This window comes from Chiloscyllium punctatum, chromosome 11 (genome assembly GCF_047496795.1).
Source record: "Chiloscyllium punctatum isolate Juve2018m chromosome 11, sChiPun1.3, whole genome shotgun sequence".
Classification (NCBI taxonomy): domain Eukaryota; kingdom Metazoa; phylum Chordata; class Chondrichthyes; order Orectolobiformes; family Hemiscylliidae; genus Chiloscyllium; species Chiloscyllium punctatum.
The window spans coordinates 100,696,076-100,721,398 of NC_092749.1; the positions used below are offsets into that span (position 1 = coordinate 100,696,076).

Consider the following 25,323-nt stretch of genomic DNA (forward strand, 5'->3'; position numbering starts at 1 on the left):
CTGAATGACTAAAGAAATTGAGGGTTTGGTTAAGAAAAAGAAGGAAGCATATTTAAAGGTATAGACAGGATAGATCGAGTGAATCCTTAGAAGAATATAAAGACAGTAGGAATATACTTGAGGAAAATCAGGAGGGAAAAAAGGGGACATGAGATAGCTTTGGCAAATAGAATTAAGGAGAATCTAAAGGGTTTTTACAAATACGTTAAGGACGAAAGGGTAACTCGGAAGAAAATAGAGCCCATCAAAGATCAGCAAGGCGGCCTTTGTGTGGAACCGCAGAAAATGGTGGCGATACTAAACGAGTATTTTGCATCAGTATTTACTGTGGAAAAATTTATGGAAGATATAGACTGTAGGGAAATAGATGGTGACACCGTACAAATTGTCCAAATTACAGAGGAGGAAGTGCTGGATGTCTTGAAACGCATAAGGGTGGATAAATCCCCAGGACCTCATCAGGTGTACCTGAGAACTCTGTGGGAAGCTACAGAAGTGATTACTGGGCCTCTTGCTGAGATATTTGATTCATCGATAGTCACAGGTGAGGTGCTGCAAGACTGGAGGTTGACTAACGTGGTGCCACTGTTTAAGAAGGGTGGTAAGGACTGAGTCAGGGAACTATAGACCAGTGAGCCTAACCTCAGTGGTGGGCAAGTTGTTGGAATGAATCCTGAGGGACAGGTTGTACATGTATTTGGAAAGACAAGGACTGATTAGAGATAGTCAACATGGCTTTGTGCGTGGGAAATCATGTCTCACAAACTTGACTGAGTTTTTTGAAGAAGTAACAAAGAGAATTGATGAGGGTAGAGCAGTGGACATGATCCATATGGACTTCATTAAGTCTTTCGACAAGGTCCCCCATGGGAGACTGATTAGCAAGGTTAGATCTCATGGAATACAGGGAGAACTAGCCATTTGGATACAGAACTGGCTCAAAAGGTAGAAGACAGAGGGTGTAGTGGAAGATTGTTTTTCAGACTGGAGGCCTGTGACCAGTGGAGTTCCACAAGGATTGGTGCTGGGTTCTCTACTTTTTGTCATTTACATAAATTATTTGGATGTGAGAATAAGAGGTACAGTTAGTAAGTTTGCAGATGACACCAAAATTGGAGGTGTAGTGGACAGCAAAGAGAGTTACATCAGATTACAACAGGATCTTGACCAGATGGGCCAATGGGCAGATGGAGTTTAATTCAGATAAATGTGGGGTCCTGCATCTTGGGAAAGCAAATCCTAGTAGGACGTATACACTTAATGGTAAGGTCCTAGGAAGTGTTGCTGAACAAATAGACCTTGAAGTGCAGGTTCATAGCTCCTTGAAAGTGGAGTTGCAGGTAGATACGAAGAAGACGTTTGGTATGCTTTCTTTTATTGGTCAGATTATTGAGTACAGGAGTTGGGAGGTCATGTTGCGGCTGTACAGGAATATTACGTGCAATTCTGATCTCCTTCCTATCGGAAAGATATTGTGAAACTTGCAAGGGTTCAGAAAAGATTTACAAGGATGTTGCCAGGGTTGGAGGATTTGAACTATAAAGAGAGGCTGAACAGGCTGGGGCTGTTTTCCCTGGAGCGTCGGAAGCTGAGGGGTGAACTTATATTGGTTTACAAAATTATGAGCGGCATGGATCGGGTAAATAGGCAAAGTCTTTTCCCTGGGGTTGGGGAGTCCAGAACTAGAGGGCATAGGTTAAGGGTGGGAGGGGAAAGATAAAAGAGAGATCAAGGGGCAACTTTTTCACACAGAAGGTGGTGCATGTATGGAATGAGCTGACAGAGGAAGTGGTGGAGGCTGGTACAATTGCAACATTTAAGAGGTATTTGGATGGGTATATGAATAGGAAGGGTTTGGAGGGATATAGATTGGGTTGGGATATCTGGTTGGCATGGGCGGGTTGGACCAAAGGGGTCTGTTTCCACGCAGTATATCTCTATGACTCTGAGTCTCTCCAGGGTCTTTTCCAGCCCATAACTCACCGAACTACAAGCACTTGAAAATGTTCTATTTTCATCTTTCCAACAGTGGTAGCTTGCCTACAGCTGCCTAAGGTCTAATCCTTGGAAATCCCTCTCTAAACCTATACTCATCTTGACCTCCAGTTCCTCCTGAATGCCTATCTTTGACCAGCACAGAACAGTACCCTGAGTAATACCTGCTGTGAATTCCTGGAGCTGAGATGATTTGGCTCCAACAACTACAACCTTCTCCCTTTGTGTTAAGTATGATTTCAACCAACGGAGAGTATTGTCTATTCCCATGGATTTTGAACAGCTGAATGTCCTATTCCTATTTTCTATATTTCTATGAGGCTAGGAAAAGGGGCGTGACTCTGTTAATTAAATAAGTCATTAACTCAACATAGAAGGATGAAAAAAATTCAGGAAACCAAAAATATAGAAGCAGCCCAAATAGAGACAAGGCATGATAAAGGCAAGAGGTCACCCATGGGAGTTATGTACAGGCCCCTAACAGGAACAATGTGCTAGGTCATGTTATCAAGGAAGAAATAATTGCAGCTTGTCCAAAGGCTACAGCAATTATCCTGAGAGATAATAACTTAAATATAGATTGGAAAAATCAAATGGGAGAAAGTAGTCTAGATTAGGAATTCACTGAATGTTTCGAGATTTTGTTATGGCACCAAACAGAGAGCAGGCCATACTAGACCTGGTTTTGACCAAAAACATAAGATTAATTACTGACCTCACAGTCAAAGCACACAGGGTAGCATCAACCATCGCATGAATGAATCTTACATACACTTAAGGGGATTACTACTTTGAACTTAAGCAATGGCAAGGTGCAGTGGCAAACATTCCAGATATTCCTGAAAGTGTAGAGTAGATACTGTCCAACAAATAAGAAAAATATTAAGGGATAGACCTGCCATCCAAAATACCAAATATAATATTAAAATTAAAAAGGCATATAATTGTGCAAAGATAGGTGGTAGATCAGAAGGACAAAATAGAAAATACAGCATAAAATTTTTAAAAGATTAATTAAGAGAAAAAAAAGTACAAAAATTAGCCAAAAATATTCAAACGGTGGGAAAAATTTCTTCAGCTAGAACCATATAGCATGGAAACAGACTGTTTGGTCCAATCAGTGCATGCCAACCATGTTCTCGAATTAAACTAGACGTGTCTGCCTGCACTTGGCCCATATTCCTCCAAACATTACTTATCCAAGTGTTTTTTGAAACATTCTAACTGTACTCACACCCACCATTTCCTCTGGAAGTTCATTCCACATACGAACCACACTTTGTGCAAAAAGTGGCCTTTATTGTCTTTTTAAAATCTTTCTCCTCTCACCTTAAAAATAGGTCGCCTAGTCTTGAAATCCCCAGCTACAGGGAAAAGACATGTGCCATTCACCTTACCTATACCCCTCATGATTTTATAAACCTCCGTAAGGTCACCCCCAACCTTCTATGTTCCGGTGGAAAACATCCCAGCCTATCCAGCTTTTCCTTCTAAATGAAGTCCTTCATTCCCAGCAACACCCAGATGAATCTTTTCTGAACCCTGTCTATCTTAATAGTCTTCCTATAACGAGGAGAACTGGACACAGTACTCCAGAACAGGCCTCACCAACATCCTGTACAACATCAACATGAGGTCCTAACTCCTACATTCAAAGGTCTGAGTAATGAAGGCAAGCATACTAAACATCGCCTTGTTTACATGTGACGCAAATTCAAAGAATTACAGACGCTCTAGGTCTTTCTGTTCGAGAACACTAGCAAAGACCCTAGTTTTAATTGAATAAGTTCTGCTTTGTTTGTTTTACCAAAATGCAATATCTCACATTCATCCAAATTAAACTCCATCTGCCACTCTTCATCTTGCTGACCCAATTCATCAAGATCTCTTTGTAGTCTTAAGTATCCTTCTTCACTGTCCAATATACCACCAATTTTGATGTCATCCGCAACCTTACTAACTATGTCTTTTATATTCTCAATTAAGTCATTTATATAAATGACAAACTAAAGTGGACCCAGCACCAATCCCCGTGGAACACTGCTGGTCACAGGCCTCCAATCCAAAAAACAATTCCCCATCGCGCTCTATCTCCTGTCGTTAAGCCAATTTTGTATCCAATTGGCAAGCTCACTTTGAATTCCATGTGATCTAACTTTGCTAATTATTCTACCATGTGGAACTTTGTCAAAGGCTTTATTAAAGTCCAAGGAAACAAAGTCCACTGCTCTGCTCTCAATTTTCTTGGTTACTTCCTCAAAGAACTCAACCAAGTTTGAGACATGATTTCCCTTGCACAAACTATGCTGACTCTCCCTAATCATTCCTTGTCTCTCCAAATGCGTATAATCCCCTCTTTCAGAATTACCTTCAACAGCTTACCCACCATTGAAGTCAGATGCACAGGTGTTTAGTTCGCAAACTTCTCCTTACATCCCTTCTTAAACAAAAGCTCAACCAGTAGCCACTCTCCAGTCATCCAGCACCTCATCCTTATCAAAGATGACAAATATTTCTGCTAGGGACTTCACAATTTCCTCCCTAACGTCCCACAACTTCCTTGGTTTAATGAGATCAGGTCCTGGAGATTTTTCCACTTCTATATTTTCTACACCTTCATCACTTGCTCTTCTCGAATGTTCCTCTCCAAGCCACTCACCATCCTGACTTGAAAATATATTGCTTTGGATTCTGACCCAACGACAGTGAAGGAACGGAAATGTAACTTCCAGGGGGTGGTGTTCCCATGTATCTGCTGCCCCTGTTCTTCTCGATGGGAGGAGGCTGTGGTAATTAGCCTCGGACTAGGAAGGGCAGTGTGAATGAAAAGTAGTTCCGTGATAGAGTTTTGTGTTACTAGAAACTTTGTACACACCAGAATTCTGTACATGCAAGGGAAAATATTCCGATGTTAGATCACTCACAGGCACACACTCACACTTTTCCCCCACACACGCACGCGAGCCCACAATCTCTCTCTCTCTCTCCCTCACATGCATACACACACATATAACTCTATGGGGTAAAATTGAATTTGCAGAATTGTTTTTGCAGATACATTCTGTTTTGCTCAAAAAGCACACAATCTGCAGGTCGGCAATCCATGTAACATTTAAAAAATTCCTACTTTGGAAATAGATCAGTCTGACTCAAGATTTGGATACAGAAGACTCTAAACTCACACCTTTAATGCATTGTCGGAGCTGAGATGTTACCTTTTTTTTTATTAAACTCTAAGTTATCTTGAGAATGTGATTTGAAAGAAGTTCTGGGATTTACACATTAATAAACTGAAACCTGTAACCCATTTTAAAAGATGAAAGACTTGACAACAGCCTAGGTTTGTTCAATATATTGTTTTTATTGCTTGACACTGTAATCTTTTGCTATAAATTCTGTGTCTTATGATCCTGCTTCGCAACCACTCGATGAAGGAGCAGCGCTCCGAAAGCTAGTGTGCTTCCAATTAAACCTGTTGGACTATAGCCTGGTGTTGTGTGATTTTTAACTTTGTACACCCCAGTACAACACCGGCATCTCTGAATCTTGTTTAAAGCTAGTAGTGGACCAATCAAAAAATCTGGACACAGCGCCTTACACTTGCCTTTAAATAAAATGAAAGTTAGGGTCTGAGTTACCTCCTCGAGATATATGAGGTGCTTTGGTCTGCTCCATAACATATGTTAACTTTCTGGTCCCCAGCAGAATGTAAGTAGACCAAGTGAGAGATTCCGGTACTCACTAAGAGATAAAGTTTTAAAATTTGAAGATTTTAACAAATCACAATGGAGTATACTACACATGGTTGGAACAAGAATATAATTGAAAATATGTGTAGACAATTTCTGTTCCAACACTCAATTAGAATTACCTAGAGTTATGTATGTGTGATACATTCACTGTGGTTGAACACTTCACAAAGCACATCAAATAGCAAATGCACACAAGACAGATCCCATGGATTTTTCAATAACCCCTCAGATATGAGAGAGGCAGTTGTTGATGGCAATGTGATTGATGTGCTATACATGGGCTTGCAAAACACATTTTATGACATGCCATGTAAGAGGCTTTTTAGCAGATTTTAGTGGTTATGGAAGAAAAACAAACGTGGAACCATGAATATGAAGTTGGCTATGTGACATGAAATACAGAGTAATAATGAACTATTGTTTTTTGAACTGAAGGGAGTTATATGAGGAGGTTCCCCTGGAATTGGTAATAAGGACCACAGCTTTTCTTGATCAAATAATAAAATGGACTTCAATATGCTGGGCATAATTCCAAAATTTAAGATGGTTCACAACATGAAATTATTGTGAACAAGACGACATGGACAGAGCTGAAAATGTGTTGCTGGAAAAGCGCAGCAGGTCAGGCAGCATCCAAGAAACAGGAGAATCGACGTTTCGGGCATCAGCCCTTCTTCAGGAAGAAGGGCTGATGCCCGAAACGTCGATTCTCCTGTTCCTTGGATGCTGCCTGACCTGCTGCGCTTTTCCAGCAACACATTTTCAGCGCTGATCTCCAGCATCTGCCGTCCTCACTTTCTCCTCGAAGAAGACATGGACAGGCAAGTGGAAAAGGTAACAGGTTAAAATTAATACAAAATATAGTGATATATTTTGGTCAGAGGTAACAAGACAGACACAAAATAAAGGAAAGACTTTTGAAGAAGATACAGTAGCTATTTCTTGAAGCTAGTAGGACAGATTGAAAAAGTGATAATTAAGGCATATGGTTTCTTGGCTTTATAAATAGAAGGATAGAGTACAAAAGCAAAGTAGCTATCATGAATGTTTAACACTAGTTCAGCCTCAACTCATCATGTTCAATCTGGGTATGACATTTTAGGAAGGATGGGAAGGCAGTAAGAGAGAACACTGTAAAAAATTAGGAGAATGGACTTGTGTTATGTAGATAGATTGGAGAATCTGGGAATGCTCTCTTTCGAGAAGATGGGACAGGTTTGTTAGGGGTGTTTAATGTCATGACGGTCCTGGACTTAGTAAATTGGGAGAACCGTGTGGTAGCATTTCAGTTGTGGTTTACAAAACTAAATTGGATAATTCTCCGAATAGAAAATATCTGCAGGAGTGCAGGAAAAACAGACAAATTTGAATAGCCGAACTGCACTCACAAGGAGCTAGCACAGACATGACAGGTCAAATGGCCTCCCCTTCTATGCTTTAACAGTTTAGTTCCGTGTTTCTGGACAAAGAAGAGATTGAGGGACATAGTGTTAGTTTAGTAAAATCAACTGAAAGGATTGATCTTGCTGGGTCAGATTGTCCTTTCATGTCCTTAGAATACTTCTACCAAAATTAAGAACGCAATTAAGACAATAAACTAACCCATGATGGAGGATATTTTCCTCTTTTGGTTTTCCCAACTTTATTTGTCCACAACATCCATGATTCTGCTAGACGACATCTTGCAAACCTCCTGGCAATGTTCTCTAAAGAGAGCAATCCCAGATTATCCAATCTACCTATATAACTCAAGTCCACTAAATCCATTCTCTTAATTATTTTACTGTACCTTCCCATTCATCCTAAAATGTCATACCCAGACTGGACATGAGGAGTTGAGGCTGAACTAGTGTTTTATAAATACTCATAACAGCTGTCTTGTCTTTGTACTCTATCCTTTTATTTATAAAGCCAAGAACCCACATGCTTTTTTAAATCACTTTTTCAATCTGTCCTACCAGTTTCAACAAATTGCTACTGTTTCTTTTTCAAAATTCTTTCCTTCATTTTGTATTGTCTTCCTTCTTATCTCTGACCAAACTATATCACTATTACCTGTCACCTTTCCCCACCAGCCTGTTCACGTCTTCTTGAATTCTATCACTATCTTCATAGTTCACAATAATTTCAAGTTATGTGCCAACTGTAAATTTTGAAATTGTGCTCAGCATATCCAAGTTTACAACATAGGTGACTTAAAAATTTGTCATGTGACAAGTATACTAAGCTTTATAAAATCATCTTAATGAATGGTAACATGTAAACCAATTGGCAAACACTTTCACTGATCTAACTGATTTGACAATACACTATAAACAAACTGAACATCACTTAACAAAACCTTTGACATATTTGTTATTTTTTTTTTCACTGGCAAACCTCTTACCACATTCAGTTGAAGCTTCATTATGATATTTTGTGAAAAGAATGCATTGGATTGTTTGCAACCTAATATACCATAATCTGGAATAGAATTCAACTTTATGATGCAGATTTCTCAGAGGATATATTTACAATTTCGCATGACAATTTCTGCATTAAAACATACAGTCAATGCAGCCTAATAACCATTTGTGACTACTTTCAGTGATCTTAGTTCTTTAGAATGGACTTATGCAATTTTTTCGGATTCTGGGGCATTACAACTCAACCTTACAAACAGCTGCAGCATCAACATGGAACATCAACAACTTCTGTGCTGCAGGATCCTTTTCCCTCAATTGAGCACTAATTTGGGTAAGATCCTGCATAGCATATTCAATGCACAGTAAGCAATCTGCATCCTTCACTCAGTGTGAAGACATTATTTTGAGCAAGTTCATTAACCTAGCTGGATTGGAAGGTTAACTAGCTAACTGAGAGAAAAGGCTTGAAACTGGATAAAGGAACAGCTTTGATACAAAAAATTTAAATGAGCACCTTTATTCCTTTTGATATTCATTAGTTTATTATAAGGAAGAAAGATGGTCTTGAATTTGTAAGCATTTATCTGCAGAAAATGGGTGTACATCTGTCACTGAAGTGCTCCATAAAAGAATAATATCGACTTACCCATGTTACTAAGCGAGTAGCTTGGGGATGGAGAGAAGACTTGAGCTGCAAAATCTTCAAATGTCAGGATCTCTTTGTGTTGCTGAACTATTGCTTCAACGTACTGAGCTCTTTCTTCATAACTGTATGACTGGTTAAAGAAATTGCCAGAGACATAGTTTGATAAACATATTAAAGGTCCTTTGCAATACTTGAAAAGGCCTAATCACCACCTGTATTTCTAACTGTCAAAAAGTGCGCTATGTTTATTCCACAAAATTTGATAGTTTCAGAATTTTCCGTAAATTCCAAATGTCCTATGAAATCAAGAATTCTAACAACTTGCATTCTAAATGAAAACTGCTGGTGAACTCTGTGTATATAATGTATACAGTCATTAGCAGTTATAGTTATTGGCAGTTTCTCCATGAGATTGTGTTTTCATATATTTAAATGGAAATAAATAATTCAATCCTGTTGAAGGAACAGATTCCAGCATAATATGACAGATGGCTCCAATAAAATTTAACATTTTTAGATTGCAATCTACTTGCTGTTGCATACTTCAACAGAATTTAACAGTTTAAAAAAAAAGGGAAATAGAAAACATAAGTCAAAGCTTCGCTATTATTTTTCTCCTATTACATGTAGTCAACGTGCAATCAGAGCAGTCCCAGGCGTAGAAATCTTCCGAATGGATCAGCCATTACATTTTGAACATAGCTCTCCCTGCAACTTGTTGTAAAACTTTGGATCAATCAAAACCATTTAAGAATGCTTCAACATAAACACTTTGGAAGATGTCACTGTACTGCACCACTGTATTCAATTTCAGCCGTGTCACAGTTAATAATCAGCACATGCCAGGCCTGCCACAAATTATTATTTAAGAACAGGAGCTCCAGCAGCAAAATAAAACACCGTACAAGAAATATACTCTGTCAAAAATCTGATTACATTATCTGCAATAAAACACCACTAAATTGCTTTCCTATGACCGGGATAAAACATAGAACTGGCACAGTAATCAAAAAACAGTCACCAATAACTTATAAGTGTGACAGGGTTCAACAACCTGCCAGCTGCCCTAATAGGACCCCTGCTTGTAGCTACTTTTCATGATACATTGTGGAGAGCTTTTATTTTCTTCTTTGTGTAAAGTTTCCTCCTCTACTGAAGCAGTAAAAATTACAGTTATAAATCACATACAGAATCCTGGCCCCTTGTAAAGCTGGATGTTGTCTTTAATTCTCCCTCGGAAAGTCAAGCTGATGTAGCAATTTGGAAGCACTCAAGTCAAAATAGGAACACATAAAAGAACATATTAAAAAAAAAGTCTACAAATGGAGAAATTGGGTTAACTGATATTTTAAAACAATTTACTGCAGCTTTAGTGTGAAATAATATACAAAAACATCTCTGTACGTACACTTGGTTTGGCTTGGAGATGGTGAGAAGAAAGTTGGGTTAGTGGTGGATACTTATAAAATTTAGGATATGCGCTTTCCAGAATTTTACAGACATAAAATGGAAAGTTATGAAAAATATTTAAATATGAGCAAACAAAAAAAAGGAAGTTCCCTCTCCAAATTATTTAAATTGCTGTTCAAGGTTGGTTAGCATATAGTACGATCTATATCATTCTCTAAATTTAAACTCGTGTGCCCACTATTTAATGCTAGAATTGAAATACGGACCAGAGTTTATTTACTGCTGGCCTTTCTCTATGCTGACTTAAATTCTGATGACCCTAGTTAATGAATAGCCCGCTTAATTTGCTAAGAGCAAAGGCACACATTCTCTGTCAATTCTTCAGGGACCAACTGATGCCATTCACAAGTCATTAGAAGTCGTCTTTTCCTGAAATACATACAGGCTGTTGCTAGGCCTCCCTATTCCATATTGCCACAGCAAGCCACTGGCCTCGTCAACAGCAGGCTGTTGGGCTGGTGTGTCCGTCTGGCGAACAGGCGCTTTGACACTAAGCTGGCACGTGCTGGCGCAGCAGGAGCAGGCTTGGGCGTGACAAATTGTTGAAAGAGCTGAGCTAAAGTTGAGGCCGGGAGCCACCTGAGCCTCAGGCCCTCTATGGGCCTGTCATCAGTCGCCAATTCATTGCTTGGCCAATAGTCTGTAGTCAGCTTCTGGGCTCAGTTTAAACAAGGCAAAAACAATATAAAGCCCTTTCAGGCGATAGCTAATAACACCCTGCTGTTTAATGAAAGGGCCTGCATAACTAACACGTAAGCATACAACGCAGCACACAACTGCTAACAAAACAGAGACATTCACTAAATAATGTATGCAAAGACAGTAAGACTAGGGCCTCCAAATTAACGTAGACCCAAATGATCCAGTACAATAGCCAGTTCACTTATGAAGGCAAGCAGGCAGCCAGTAATACAGACCGTGACAACATGCATCAAGTTTGGAAGGAGGCAGCAGGAATAATGATAGCTCACTGCATGTATTAGGATTTTACTGACTGTATGTTTTAACACTAAATGGTCACTACACTATTTGTACTGTGCAAAGGTTCCTGCTTATTAACTTTTTTAACACTTCAATTCAAAATTATGGCAAATTACTACCTAAGTTGAGCATTTTGATTTGTAATAAATATATGTTCATGTTAAGTGAAGCTGACAGAAGATGATCAAAATCATTTCAAATTAATGTTCTTGCTTAACATTATTAAACCTCGTGATATCTTTGAATTTTACATAAAACTGCAAAAAGAGGCTAGAGTTTTTATATTCTGTAGATAGGGGTTCAGTTTACAAGTTCTCCAGTATTGGTCATTAGCATTAAAGGCAATTATCTTTCTGAAAAGAGATAGACAGATTACAAGCATAGAAAGGAATAACAAACCAGTTAATGTTCACATTTATATAGAATGACCATCATTTAAGATGCTCTAGAAACAGAAATTCTACACATGAAGAATGTTAAAGATTTGATATAAATTATCTCTTTAAGATACCCAAGTGAATTTTACAAAATTAATGACCAAATATCAGATGGAAAATTCCTTTACAATTCAATTAAATCCTTATGTTGCAGTTCACAGGCTAACAGAACGAAAAGTGCACATCACATGTTCATTGCCACAGCAACTGATGTCACCAAGAATGAGTCACTTTGAAAGTAAGTACATTAGAAAAGACTGTAAACATACAGCCTTGCAAAAACGGCCACTTAATGAGAAACGCATTATAAACATTACCGCAGCAAAGAGAAAAAAACCCAGTAAAATTAAGGAAGGCACTTGGAACAGTTTTGCTCCAGTCTCATTAAAAATTGAACTCTCTAAAAATTGGTGCAACACAATAAAACAAATCAACAAAGCCCAAAAGGTAAATAAAGCCATATGGTCCTCTATTATCATAAATTCTACATGACCGCGATTGAGATTACTTGACTAAATATTGACTGAAGCTAAAACAGACACGATTTCCGTCGATAGGATACAACTACGTAGAAAAATTGTCTGCAATGTAACTAACTAGATAAAACAGTGCAATAAATTTATCTGAAACAATGTTTCCTGAAATGGAGTCTTCTATTAAAGATGGATTAGCTTAGTCATGTGTCAAATGACAGCTAAACCTTTGTAACAATGGAAATTGTTGATGTTTGCCTCTCCAAAAGAAATTATCCTGCAAGGTAACTAAATTAAATCCAACACACTGATATTATTTATTCTGTTTCAGATAATTCTGAATAATGCATATAACTAATAAATTATTATTTTTCATTCTGGACCAGAAGGACCCAGGTTCAGTCCCTCATTTGTACTAAATTGTCACTGTTGAGGTGACAATAGGCTTGCTATAATTGGGCTGGAAGGAGAAAAGAATTATTCAGGACTTGAGACTGCTATAACCCAACAAAGGATTCCTGCATTTAGCTCTGCTTGAGATGTTATATTGCAACGTAATACAATACAGTGACACTGAAAATGATTAAAGCTAGAAAATATCAAGTTTTTCTGATCAAAGACCAATTCTTCCTTTAATGAATAAACAAACAATCCTACTTCTAAAGAGCTCATATGAAAAAAAACCTATGGTAGACATTTTTCATTTATGAATACTCAGATGAATATTAGATGATTACAAGTAAACACAGTAGTTTCTTTACAACTCTGGTCTGTGTTTAATGTGTCACTGCAAAGAATGTTTGGCAACATACTGCAAGGATCCATTCAATTTGGCAACCAATTACCGTAAATAAGTTAATCCTTGGGGACTACACTTTTGCTTTGGTAAAATATAAATTCTGGATTGTAAGGGGCAAAGTCTGTTTGTGAGGCCCACTGTTAAATCACCAAGAAAGAAAACAGTTCGACAGAAGTAACGTAAAACCTTTTCAGGATGAGGTTAACTAGCACCTGCAAACCTGCTTAACAGAAATTGAAGCTTTCAGCAGAGAATTGGAGGGAGAGAAGGTAACAGTTTTAAAAAAATCCCGAAATGTCCAACTAAGAGAAAGATAATATACTTCTCAAAGCATTAAATAACCACAGCATTCCAAAAGAGTAGAATACTCAGTGATTTGAAATTCACCAAGAGGTTTTAACCTATAAACAAACAGTAGAAATACTGAGATGATAACAATGAAGAAATCCTGTTGCAATATATGGCTGATTGGCACATTTTTTTCAATTTTCAACAGAGTTGCAGAATGTAATTCAAACAAATTTGGCGTGACTAGAAACATCCATGTGTATTTTATGTTCACAGGATTTAATTGGGAACAACCAGAGTTTATGCATCTGATTAATTATGATCTCCAAAGAAATCTTGTGTGACCAGTTAAGCCCTGGGTTCCAATTAATGATCGGCATATATTTTAGAGATGTGCTTCCGTTGGGAACAAATTAACCTGTGTTGCTAATATGTATATTTGAATAGGTGGTCACAGTGTGACAAGATAAATGTCAGTTTCCAAGATCAAAAAATTCCAAACAGAGAACAAAAAGTAGAACAGAACCTCTTAAATGCAATTCTCATTTTGTGCGTTAGCTACTTTTACCAGGCTTGGACATATGAATCAATTTGCAGGTCAGCATAACCTTTGAATGCTGAATTGCCCATCTAACTACAGTGGGCACCAATGCCATTCTGTACAGACACTTTCAATTTACTTGGATGACAATTGACAGCACAGCTTATAGCTGACAGGAAACGATTCTCAGTCCTGTGATCACTGGATGAACCAATACTGAATTTGCGGCAATTTTTCATTCATCTTTTCACTAAAAAAAATGTAAAACAAATCTGCATCCCCAAAGTGGACAAGGCTCTTCCCTCTCCTAAAACTATTCTGAAGAAAGCTTGTAGAGGCTTATTCTTGGAGAAAGCACAGTCAATTTCTTATGATTATTTTTGAACTATGAAGTATTTTCCTTGTAGCTAGATTATGGAAAAATCTTTTGCTCTCATGCTTTCCCTCAATTGCATTAATGTCTGTACATTTCAGAGGGTGAAGGGCTTACTAAGGAAAAGAAAGAAAACTTCTTCAGTAAAGTTTACAGCACACACTTTACCTGGCTTATCTTGAACACCACAGATCGTTACTCTCATTGCCCTAACTCAATGTTTTTTCTTGTTTGTTTTTAAGGCAGATGTAATGTTATTAATACAGAAATGGAGGAGGCAGGCTAACAAACAGGAGGTCTTGACAAGTTCTGCGAAAGGCTAGCCTTTCTGTCAAAAATAAAAGAAATCTAACAAGTGGTATTTATTGTAAGTTGTAGCTTGTTAGTTTGTGGAGTGGTCTACACTTGTCACAGTTATAGCTCTGCTAAAGCCTGCAGACTCAAAACCTAAAATTGTCAGAGATTCAGACCATTCAGGAAAAACAGAAACTTGACAATATAGTTTCATTTGGTTTCTGCTCAATTAGAGTTGGCTCCCAGGCCTAACTTGAATTGACTTAGATAGGAAGTTACTTGAAAGCCACAGTACCAGATCTCTGCTCTCCCTTCCTACTTTCAGGATTTCCCAATGGAGACACAAAATCGGCTAGCCTATATAAATAAACCATAACATTTCATAAATATGAAATATATATCATTCAACATATCTCATGGCATTTGTACAATATGCTGCAGGGAATAAAGATGCCCAGAAACCCCTGAAATCCAATATTGTTTTGGGTGGTTGCATTTTGGATAGTTGACAGGTAATTTGCATTTCAAAGGTTGAGAAAGACTTGCTCATCATTTTGAAATTGATTGCATGGGCAACAGAACTTTATAAAACTTTGTTAAAGCAAGAGTTGGTTGGGTATCAGAAATATTAGTTGGCACCACCACTTGGTGGAAACTCCAGTGGAAGCCAGAAAGCTGGGCAAGAAAATGACCCCAAAAACCTGGAAACAAGAGCACAGCCTTATGGCAGATGATGTGATGGATTCAGCAACAGAAAATTTAAGCCCTTAGTTCCACACTAAGCATGTACGCTTTAAAAAGAATCCATGGTGTCAAGTAAAAGGATTTGTGCTCATGACTAACTTTTTAAAGATTAGCAGCTGTTATTACAGCTCTTTATATTTTCTGATCCCATGACTGAAGTTGTTGTTGCATGCATGCAGATTAGTATGCTCTCATCTGTTTAGGCTGTTATTTTAAGAACATGAAAAAATGATATAATAAACAGTAATGTTTCATGGGTAAAATGGTAGGGAAGGTGGACTTGAAAAGGACAAGAAAGATGGCAAAAGAAAGAATGAGGATAACAGAGAGCTAAGCTCAACTGCTAAGTGACATTCAATTGGGAGATGGGAAAATATTTTGAGGTGAGATCTAGGACCAAATTACTGCAGCTGCTAGAATCTCTACTGGAAACAAAAACTGCTGTAAATCACAATGGATCAGGAATAATGAAAGTCTTATGCCTGAAACATTGATTCTCCTGCTGCTCAGATGCTGCCTGACCTGTTGTGCTTTTCCAGCACCACACTCTCAACTCTGATCTCCAGCATCTGCAGTCCACTTTCTCCTAGGCCAAATACAATGACAATCATCATCCTAATTTGACTTAATGGTGACATGCCCAATGTTGGGTGATGTGGATCTCGTTGGATTTTTGCTCAAATGGTTTGTGCTTATTGTGAGGATTACATACGCACTGTTTGATGATAGAGTAATGCAGTGGAAAGCTCTGTGGAGGGACGTCACCTCAATGTTTATGTGATGGAATTGGGGGTGGGATGGATATATATAAAACAGTAATAAATAAAATATAAAATGTGTGAGAGAGAGAGTTAGAGCATGTGTATGGAGTATATGAACAACTGGACTGGTAATGGGACTTTTGATCAACTTGACACATTGCTGTATTTTCTACAACATGGACTACACTTCAAAAATGTCAACTCAGGATGATCTGACGACATTAAAGGTATTTCTTAAATGCATGTCTTTTACCTTTTTCAAAACATTTCCACAAACGTACAATAGTTTGGATGCTTTTATTTCCTTTTGTGCTTTCTATTCAGATGGTATAGTTGATTGCAAAATTCAAAACATTACATACTCCTCAAACAGAGTCACAGAGTCATAGAGATGTGAGCACAGAAAAGGACGCTTCCGTCCAACTCGTCCATGCTGACCACATATCCCAACCCCATCCAGTCACACCTGCCAGCACCCGGTCTATATACCTCGAAACCCTTCCTATTCATATACCCATCCAGATGCCTTTTAAATGTTGCAGTTGTACTAGCCTCCACTTCCTCTGTCAGCTCATTTCGTACACGTACCACCCTTTGCGTGGAATAGTTACCCCGGAGGTCTCTTTCCCCTCCCTCCCTAAACCTGTGCTCTCTCGTTCTGGACTCCCCGACCCCAGGGAAGAGACTTTGTCTGTTCGTCCGATCCATGTGCCTCATGATTTTATAAGCCTCTATAAGGTCATCCCTTAGCCTCTGATGCTCCAGGAAAAACAACCCTAACCTATTCAACCACTCCCTATAGCTCAAATCCTCCAACCCTGGCAACATCCTTGTAAATCTTTTCTGAACCCTTGCAAGTTTCACACCATTCTTCCGATAGGAAGGAGACCAGAATTGCACACAATATTCCAACAGTGGCCTAACCAATGTCCTGTACAGCTGCAACATGACCTCCCAACTCCTGTACTCAATACTCTGACCAATAAAAGAAAGCATACCAAACACCTTCTTCACTATCCTATCTACCTACAACTCCACTTTCAAGGAGCTATGAACCTGCACTCCAAGATCTCTTTGTTCAGCGACACTCCCTAGGACCTGACCATTAAATGCATAAGTCCTGCTAAGAATTGCTTTCTCAAAATGCAGCACCGCATATTTATCTAAATTAAGCTCAATCTGCCACTTCTCAGCCCGTTGGCCCATCTGATCAAAATCCCGTTGTAATCTGAGGTAACCTTCTTCACCGTCCACTACATCTCCAATTTTGGTGTCATCTGCAAACGTACTAACTATACTCCTTATTCTCACATCCAAATCATTTATGTAAATGACAAAAAGTAGAGGACCCAGCACCAATCCTTGTGGCCCTCCACTGGTCATAGGCCTCCAGTCTGAAAAACAACCCTCCACCACCACCCTTTGAGCCAGTTCTGTATCCAAATGGCTAGTTCTCCCTGTATTCTGTGAGATCTAACCTTGCTAACCAGTGTCCCATGGGAAACCTTGTCGAACACCTTACTGAAGTCCATAAGGATCACACGCACAGCTTTGCCCTCATCAATCCTATTTGTTACTTCTTCTAAAAACTCAATCAAGCTTGTGAGACATGATTTCCCACGCACAAAGCTATGTTGACTATCCCTAATCAGTCCTTGCCTTTCCAAATACATGTACATCCTGTCCCTCAGGATTCCCTCCAACAACTTGACCACCGTTGTCTTCAGGCTCACTGGTCTATAGTTCCCTGGCTTGTCCTTATACCACCCTTAAATAGTGGCACCACGTTAGTCAACCTCCAGTCTTCAGGCACCTGACCTGTGACTATCAATAATACAAATATCTCAGTAAGGGGCCCAGCAATCACTTCCCTAGCTTCCCAGAGTCCTACAGTACACCTGATGAGGTCCTGGGGATTTATCCACTTTTGTATTTCAAGCCATCCAGCACTTCCTCCTCTAAAATATGGACATTTTTCAAGATGTCACCATCTATTGCCCCACATTCTATTTCTTCCATGTCCTTTTCCACAGTAAACACTGATGCAAAATACTTGATTAGTATCTCCCTCATTTCCTGCGGTTCCGCACAAAGGCTGCCTTGCTGATCTTTGAGGGGCCCTATTCTCTCCCTAGTTACCCTTTTGTCCTTAATGTATTTGTAAAAACCCTTTGGATTCTCCTTAAATTTATTTGCCAAAGTGATCTCATGTCCCCTTTTTGCCCTCCTGATTTCCCTCTTAAGTATACTCCTACTGCCTTTATACTCTTCTAAGGATTGAGTTGATCTATCTTGTCGATACCTAACATATGCTTCTTTCTTTTTCTTAACCAAACCCTCGATTTCTTTAGTCATCCAACATTCCCTACCAACCTTTCCTTTCACCCAAACAGGAATATACTGTCTCTGGACTCTGGTTATCTCATTTATGAAGGCTTCCCATTTTCCAGCTGTCCCTTTGCCTGCGAACATCTGCCCCCAATCAGCATATGAAAGTTCTTGATTAGTGGTGCTGGAAGAGCACAGCAGTTCAGGCAGCATGCGAAGCTCCTTGGATGCTACCTGAACTGCTGTGCTCTTCCAGCACCACTAATCCAGAATCTAGTTTCCAGCATCTGCAGTCATTGTTTTTACCATGTGAAGGTTCTTGCCTAATAGCATCAAAATTAGCCTTCGTCCAATTTAGAACTTCAACTTTTAGATCTGGTCTATCCTTTTCCATCACTAGTTTAAAACTGGAATTATGGTTGCTGGCCCCAAAGTGCTCCCCCGCTGACACCTCGGTCACTTACTTGGCCTTATTTCCCAATAGTAGGTTTTGCATCTTCTCTAGTAGGTACATCCACATACTGAATCAGAAAATTTTCTTGCATACACGGCAGTCTCGCTTTGCAGGCTGTAAGAGAGTTTGGGTGCCTGGTTTTACTCTCTTTTTACATTTTTGTTGCTCTTTCATGGAAAAGAAAGTGAACTTATTTTCACTCATTTATATCAATATGTCCAAGGCATGCTTTGCTGCAGAGACTGCCCATGAACATAATTAGGAATCATTAGGATTACTTGATTGATGGTCACACAAGGTAGGGTGCCATTTGACTAAATGAGTCACATAATGTTACTGTAACAGTTTAACCTACAGGTGCAACACCATTAGAATACTGTAACCATATACCATTTTCAATTTACTAGTTGATGTACCATTGCATTGCACAAGGGGAGTCAAAATGCTCAACTCAAGTAGATTAGCAGCTGGGACAACCAGATCTAGATGAGGGGAAGGGAAAGAATCTAGGAAAGACAGCAAGATTGAATCAGGGAGAGAGGAGGAGGAGGAGAATATTGGAGGAGGCAACAGAGAACATTGTAAAGAGCCATGGCTTAATGCATCACAATAGAGACTGGAAGAGGAGATAGGTGACAGAGAGAATTTATTTTTTGTTTGCTTACGATTTATCAGAATGTATACTTTAGCAATTTAATATGTACTAAATTTGAAACCAATGTGAACTCCTTCAGTTATGCGCGCATATTCGTATCGCTTGAAGTTGCATCAGGCCACACCTTAAGTGCATTTTCATTTCTAAGTTGTTGCCAAAATACAGAATACAGTATAAAATTCATTTTAATTAAATCTTCGTACGGGTCTACATTTTGCAATTATTTCAGCATAAATAATAAGAGCCCACAAATGTAAATAATGGCTAAACAGAAGTGAATTAGGTCAACAAAAGATTACTGAAAAAAGAAGATTGGGACAGACATTTCAGAAAGATCACTTAAATAACCAAATCTCTGAAAACAGTTTCAAAATCATTTCTGGACTGTACATCATTGCATAATTGTCATGCTAGGTATTATCCTGAAATGAATGCAAGATTTTCATGGCAGTGATAAAGGCTTAATGCTACTGCATCCCAATATTACTTATTCAGCTAGATTAAAAAAAAAGGTTGTTTATAACTGCCACCTTTATACTAATTCACTACTGAAAACTGGCTTCACTTGCCCTGCAACCTATTTACTAATTGGATGCAAACTAATCACAACTGCTAGCTGGATAGTCGCTCCCATTCTCGGCACTGCTATCAGCTAGAACAAATGAATTATAACAATGCCACCAAAAATAGCTAAAACGCTTGTGTACAATGTTCCCGATGAATCAGCATAGGTGCATAAATAGCCCAATGGCATGATGTGGTCATTCCAATTCCTGAAACTGAAGAAATTCAATCCTCTCTATTTATATCTTGCTTATTAATTCTTATTAAATTGCCTTAAGTCTGCAGACCTTGTTTAGAAAGAACTGTTCTTATTATTACTGCTTCACATGTGGATAAGTATTTTAAAAAGTCTGAGACCGATTGCCACCTGCTGCTTGTGATATGTGATATTGATTTAAATTTTATTTGGGACTCAGCAAGGCTTCCACGTTATACAACAACAAGATTTATACTAAGCCTTGGAGATGCGAACAATTACAGCTTTGACCTCTAGTCTGCATGGAATTAGTTGGCTTCAGCCAGAATGACAAAAGGTATCCGACGATGGGTCTTGGTGCCTAAATTATTTCTTTCTTTAGTTAACCACTGTGAAAATAACATATTCTTCATAAATAAGGTATAAAATGCTCCTTTTAATTATTATCTCAAACATTTTTGCCCTCAAAATGAAATTAACTATCTGAGGTTGACATGTATCATCGTGATCTCATTTCTAAGCCTGAATTCTCGGGGATTTCTGGCCAACTTTGAGAAGTCAGCAGTTTGTGTACAAATGGTTAGAATGTTCCTCATTTTCTTTTTCCCTTTTGGTCTGTCAGGATTTTGTACTGGATAAGAGAGAAGTTAGGATTTTTTTGGTAAGGGAAGAGGTCAATATTTCCAATATCAACCAAAGTACCAAAACTGATTAGTTGGAAATAAATAAAGATGAAAGTACCTCTTAAAAACTGAATTCAAAGTTAGTTTTTTCGGGGATTTTCCAACATAAGGATTTTTGCCTCAACCGTAACAAGCTTTAAATGTAATTTCAAAAATCTCATTTGTTGGCCATAAAATTTGATCTTGTGCCTTTACCACTCTAGACTTCAACTGCAATCCTTTCTGCTCCTCTGAAACACGAGATGGCCAATCTTCACATTTTGTAGATAGACAGAAGTGAACTACACACAGTGGCAAAATACCAGTAAAAATGCAAATTATTTATTCAAGTTAAGGCTAAGTGGATGAAGCTTAACTATGTTGAAATATTTTTAACATTAGTAATTAAATAGAATTGTACATTAGATGGATAAAATTCTGTTAACAACCCAAATCTTTTATAGTAGTACTATTATAAGGTATGTGTCCTTTAAAAGAAGAATTTTTTCAATTAATTCGATGTTTATCCCATTTATATCACAGGCACTTATTTTGCTTGCACTAACTTACTATTATCTACTCCTCTCTCTAACCTTCTGAAAAATTTGGATAGCAACAAAAATTAGCAGCACTTTTTAAAGTGTAAGCAAGCATTGTAATACCACTATTGGTACTTCTATTGATTCGTATTCTAAAAGTCCATTTTTAAAGAGCATTTTATGAATTAAAAAATTGCTTGGTTATGCCAGGCTGGATTTTAGCAGTCCATTGCAGCAAGCAACATGACAACTATATGACTTACTTGTGGTACATGCTCTGTCTCCTGTCTCAGTTTCTCCTACTCTCCTGTCAGACAGACTCCCCCAATTGCATTGGAGCCCTGAAGGTACTGAAGCAAGACTGCTGCCCAGTGACAGGTTGTCAAATCTGTCTCATTAATGGACCAACTGACACCCATTGTCCCCAAGTCCCTGACAATTTAGGAGCGACTCAGGTCGTGCACATTTCCAGTGCCCTTGGTAAGCCTGCCAGACAAAACCTGGTGGGCCTGCAACAGCCTCTTGGGAGTGAGGGATTGGAGTGGGCACTATGTGCCCATTTGTGGAGTCTAGCTTTAACATTGAAGTTGTTACTGAAAACCAAATTCCTGCCCTCACCTTAGACATGTCCCTCAACCCACTCTTCTGCGACCTCCATCTCATATTCACTTGCCGGTGGCTTGGGGTTCATTTGCAATTCTGAACACAGTGCTGCCAGTAGCCACCACTTTTGCTGACAGGGTGGCACTGGTAAGCTGCTCTTCTGTGACAGGACCTTTGCTACCAAAGTCCTCAGACTCAGGAAAGGACTGACTGTGAACAACTGACTGCTTGGTCAGACTTCCCTACAGAACAAATGGATATTCCCTGCTGGTTCCTTGATCAAACTGGTGAGACCACACTGGCCCAATAAAATCCCAGCCACTGTGGATACTGAAATTAATGTGTCAATGACAATTGCTCAGTTTTTACCCATTCCTCCTTATGATAATTTAGTTTGTCATGTTGTTATAGCTTGCATACTTTGACCTAGGAATACACTTCACACTTAGTCAAAAAATACTGAATTTCCTCACCCAATTATACACAGTGATTAAATACTGGCAACTTCAGTATACTGTAGTTGTGGTGCAAACTTCATAAATAGTAATAACAGTATACAACCATTCAGTTTGGTGTTTCATTGGCCAATGTGATGTGCTGCAATGTTGCAACGACTTAAGTATCATTCAAGGAAAGCCTTATGGAATTATTAAACATAGATATTTAATTAGACTACACAAAATTAACTTGATTTGATGTAGAACATGACAAAAAAATGTATGATGCAGTTTTCCTGTTATCTTTTGTGCCTGTCAAAGGATTTAAGAATGCAGAGCTGTTTTATACCACTAACTACTCAGGAAGTAACATGGCAACTACTTCTTTTGACCATCAACGTTGTTCCCAGATATACTCGAATCTCAATAATAATGGAACAAATCTGGATTTTGTTGACATATATAATCCTCAGATGAAACACTGTCTAGAAAACTGTGTTTTAATATACACATTATTGCCACAAGAAACAGTTTATACTGAGGTGACAGTAATACCTCTGTGGGCTATAATAACAAGCAATGAATTTATTCACAACTATTCTGTGTTACTTTGACACTGGATCAAGTTTCTCACCAAAGTATGATTTCTCTCCTCCTACATTTCCTAATTATGTTTAAAGAAATTCCACTGAGCCAGATCTGTGAATTGCATGTTTTAGTATACTCAATTATGCGATGGAAATGTGCAAAAAACTCATTTCTCACCCAGTATAATACGATATATAGCTGAATACATGATACAATACAATATTGCAATCCTCCATATTCTTCAGACAATGCCCAGCAGTAATTCTTATCAACTGGCCATCAGAATGTACTTTCTCCAGAGTCTTAGCTCCTTTTATCATGCAAGACATGTATAATGTTACTCAACTGTACCTTTTGAACAAGATCATATAAAGCTAAAGAAAAAAAACTAATACACAAAGACAGAAGCTACGTGGTTTTTAAATTTGTAATCCCACCAATGTCAGAATAAGCCTAACAGTATCTTGAAATAAGTATTCATGTATTAAACATTCATATATATCAAACATTTGGCTTGTGAACATGAATTGAGAATGTTAAGTCATTATGGATACTTGGCCATAATATTCATTTCTGGTAAATGGTTGGCACAACTTTAGCGACCAACTGCCTTTGCCTGGGTTACATCAAAAGCTGCAACTTAAACTGGACTACTTTACAAATAACACACTATACAACTACTATTAACTAAATCAGCTACTGAAGAACAAACAACAGAAGAAACTATTTGATTAAAATTAACATAATGCAAAACTATGCAAGCCAAAATAAAAATTCTTACCAAAAATACCCTTATAATTTTGTGACAAACAAATTAAATGTTTGGCAGGGACAGAATGCTATTCTGCACAGATTCATTGACATGGGTAAAAGGCGCACAGTGCAAGAGGAACCTTGATTATCCGAAAGCCTCGGGCAGGATGTATTTGAATCAGATAATCGAACGTCCAAATAATCAAATGCTAAATAACATAGTTTAGCCAAGCATCGGGACCTTGCGATTTGTCCGAATATTCCGAAATTCAGATAATCAGATGCCGGACAATTGAGGTCACTATCTATCTATAAAATGTTAACTGATAGTGTAGTACTCTTTCTTAAAAAAATTCCACTTTGTAAAACGGAACTGACCAACAATTAATGCAAGAATCCACACTTTGCTGTTGAAAGGTAGTGAGATAGAACTAAATATTTTTTTACACACATTAGGAGTAATGTAAAATTACACCACATATATGATTCTAATACTAATGAGAGATATTAGTTAATTATATGAGAGACACAATCAATTTATTCTATGTTGCATCATTTTATACACTGCACACACTTCATAATTGGAATATCAGCCATGCCATAATTCTCCTCTGTTCAGCTGACTAAAATGCAATCAGTACATTATAATAAAAAAATTACCTTTTGCTCAAATTAAACATATTTTACCAAAACTATAGACATATGAAAATAGTGGAGAATGCACAACTAACAGGTAAGGAGTTTTTTGCTTATACAAACTCGTCCACTCCTATACTACATAATTTTCAATTACTAACTGCCAATTTTACTGCCTGTTTATTTTACATTACAATGCCATTATTTCCTGCAACAATGCATCGTATGCCCTCAATGAGGTGGCTGCTAACCAAAAACAAAGAGTTGATGTATAGAATAAATCATGCTCCTGTGAAAGCATTAATAGGCATACCACAGATGCCCATATCCTGCATGGAATGTAGCCCTCCAAGTCATTAGAATGCTGTAAACATCTAATTAATTTCATCAGCTCACAAGCCCTAATGAAGTGTTAACAGCATTGCAGTGGGAGAGTATGTTCAAGAGCATATGGCATTGTGTTCATGTATAGTAAAATAATCCAATTTCCTTTCTAAATCTTTGTTCAACAGGTATTCAATAATATTCTGGATTAGTGGTGCTGGAAGAGCACAGCAGTTCAGGCAGCATCCGAGGAGCAGTAAAATCGATGTTTCAGGCAAAAGCCCTTCATCAGGAATAAAGGCAGAGAGCCTGAAGCGTGGAGAGATAAGCTAGAGGAGGGTGGGGGTGGAGAAAGTAGCCTAGAGTACAATAGGTGAGTGGGGGAGGGGATGAACGTGATAGGTTGGGGCGGGGGGGAGGGTGGAGTGGATAGGTAGAAAAGAAGATAGGCAGGTAGGACAAGTCATTGGGGACCGTGCGGAGCTGGAAGTTTGGAACTAGGGTGAGGTGGGGCAAGGGAAAATGAGGAAACTGTTGAAGTCCACATTGATGCCCTGGGGTTGAAGTGTTCCGAGGTGGAAGATGAGGCGTTCTTCCTCCAGGCGTCTGGTGGTGAGGCAGCGGC

The 25,323-nt window shown here is 38.4% G+C and overlaps 1 protein-coding gene across 5 annotated transcripts in view; it reads right to left on the reverse strand.

Moving 5' to 3' along the window:
• ralgapa2 (Ral GTPase activating protein catalytic subunit alpha 2) overlaps window positions 1-25,323 on the reverse strand; it is a 564,918-nt gene that overhangs the window by 101,855 nt on the left and 437,740 nt on the right. For all 5 annotated transcript variants that reach the window (XM_072581416.1, XM_072581412.1, XM_072581414.1 and 2 more), the window contains one exon: window positions 8,799-8,920. In XM_072581416.1, coding sequence (XP_072437517.1) covers window positions 8,799-8,920 — 122 coding nt within the window. The remainder of the gene's footprint in view (window positions 1-8,798; window positions 8,921-25,323) is intronic.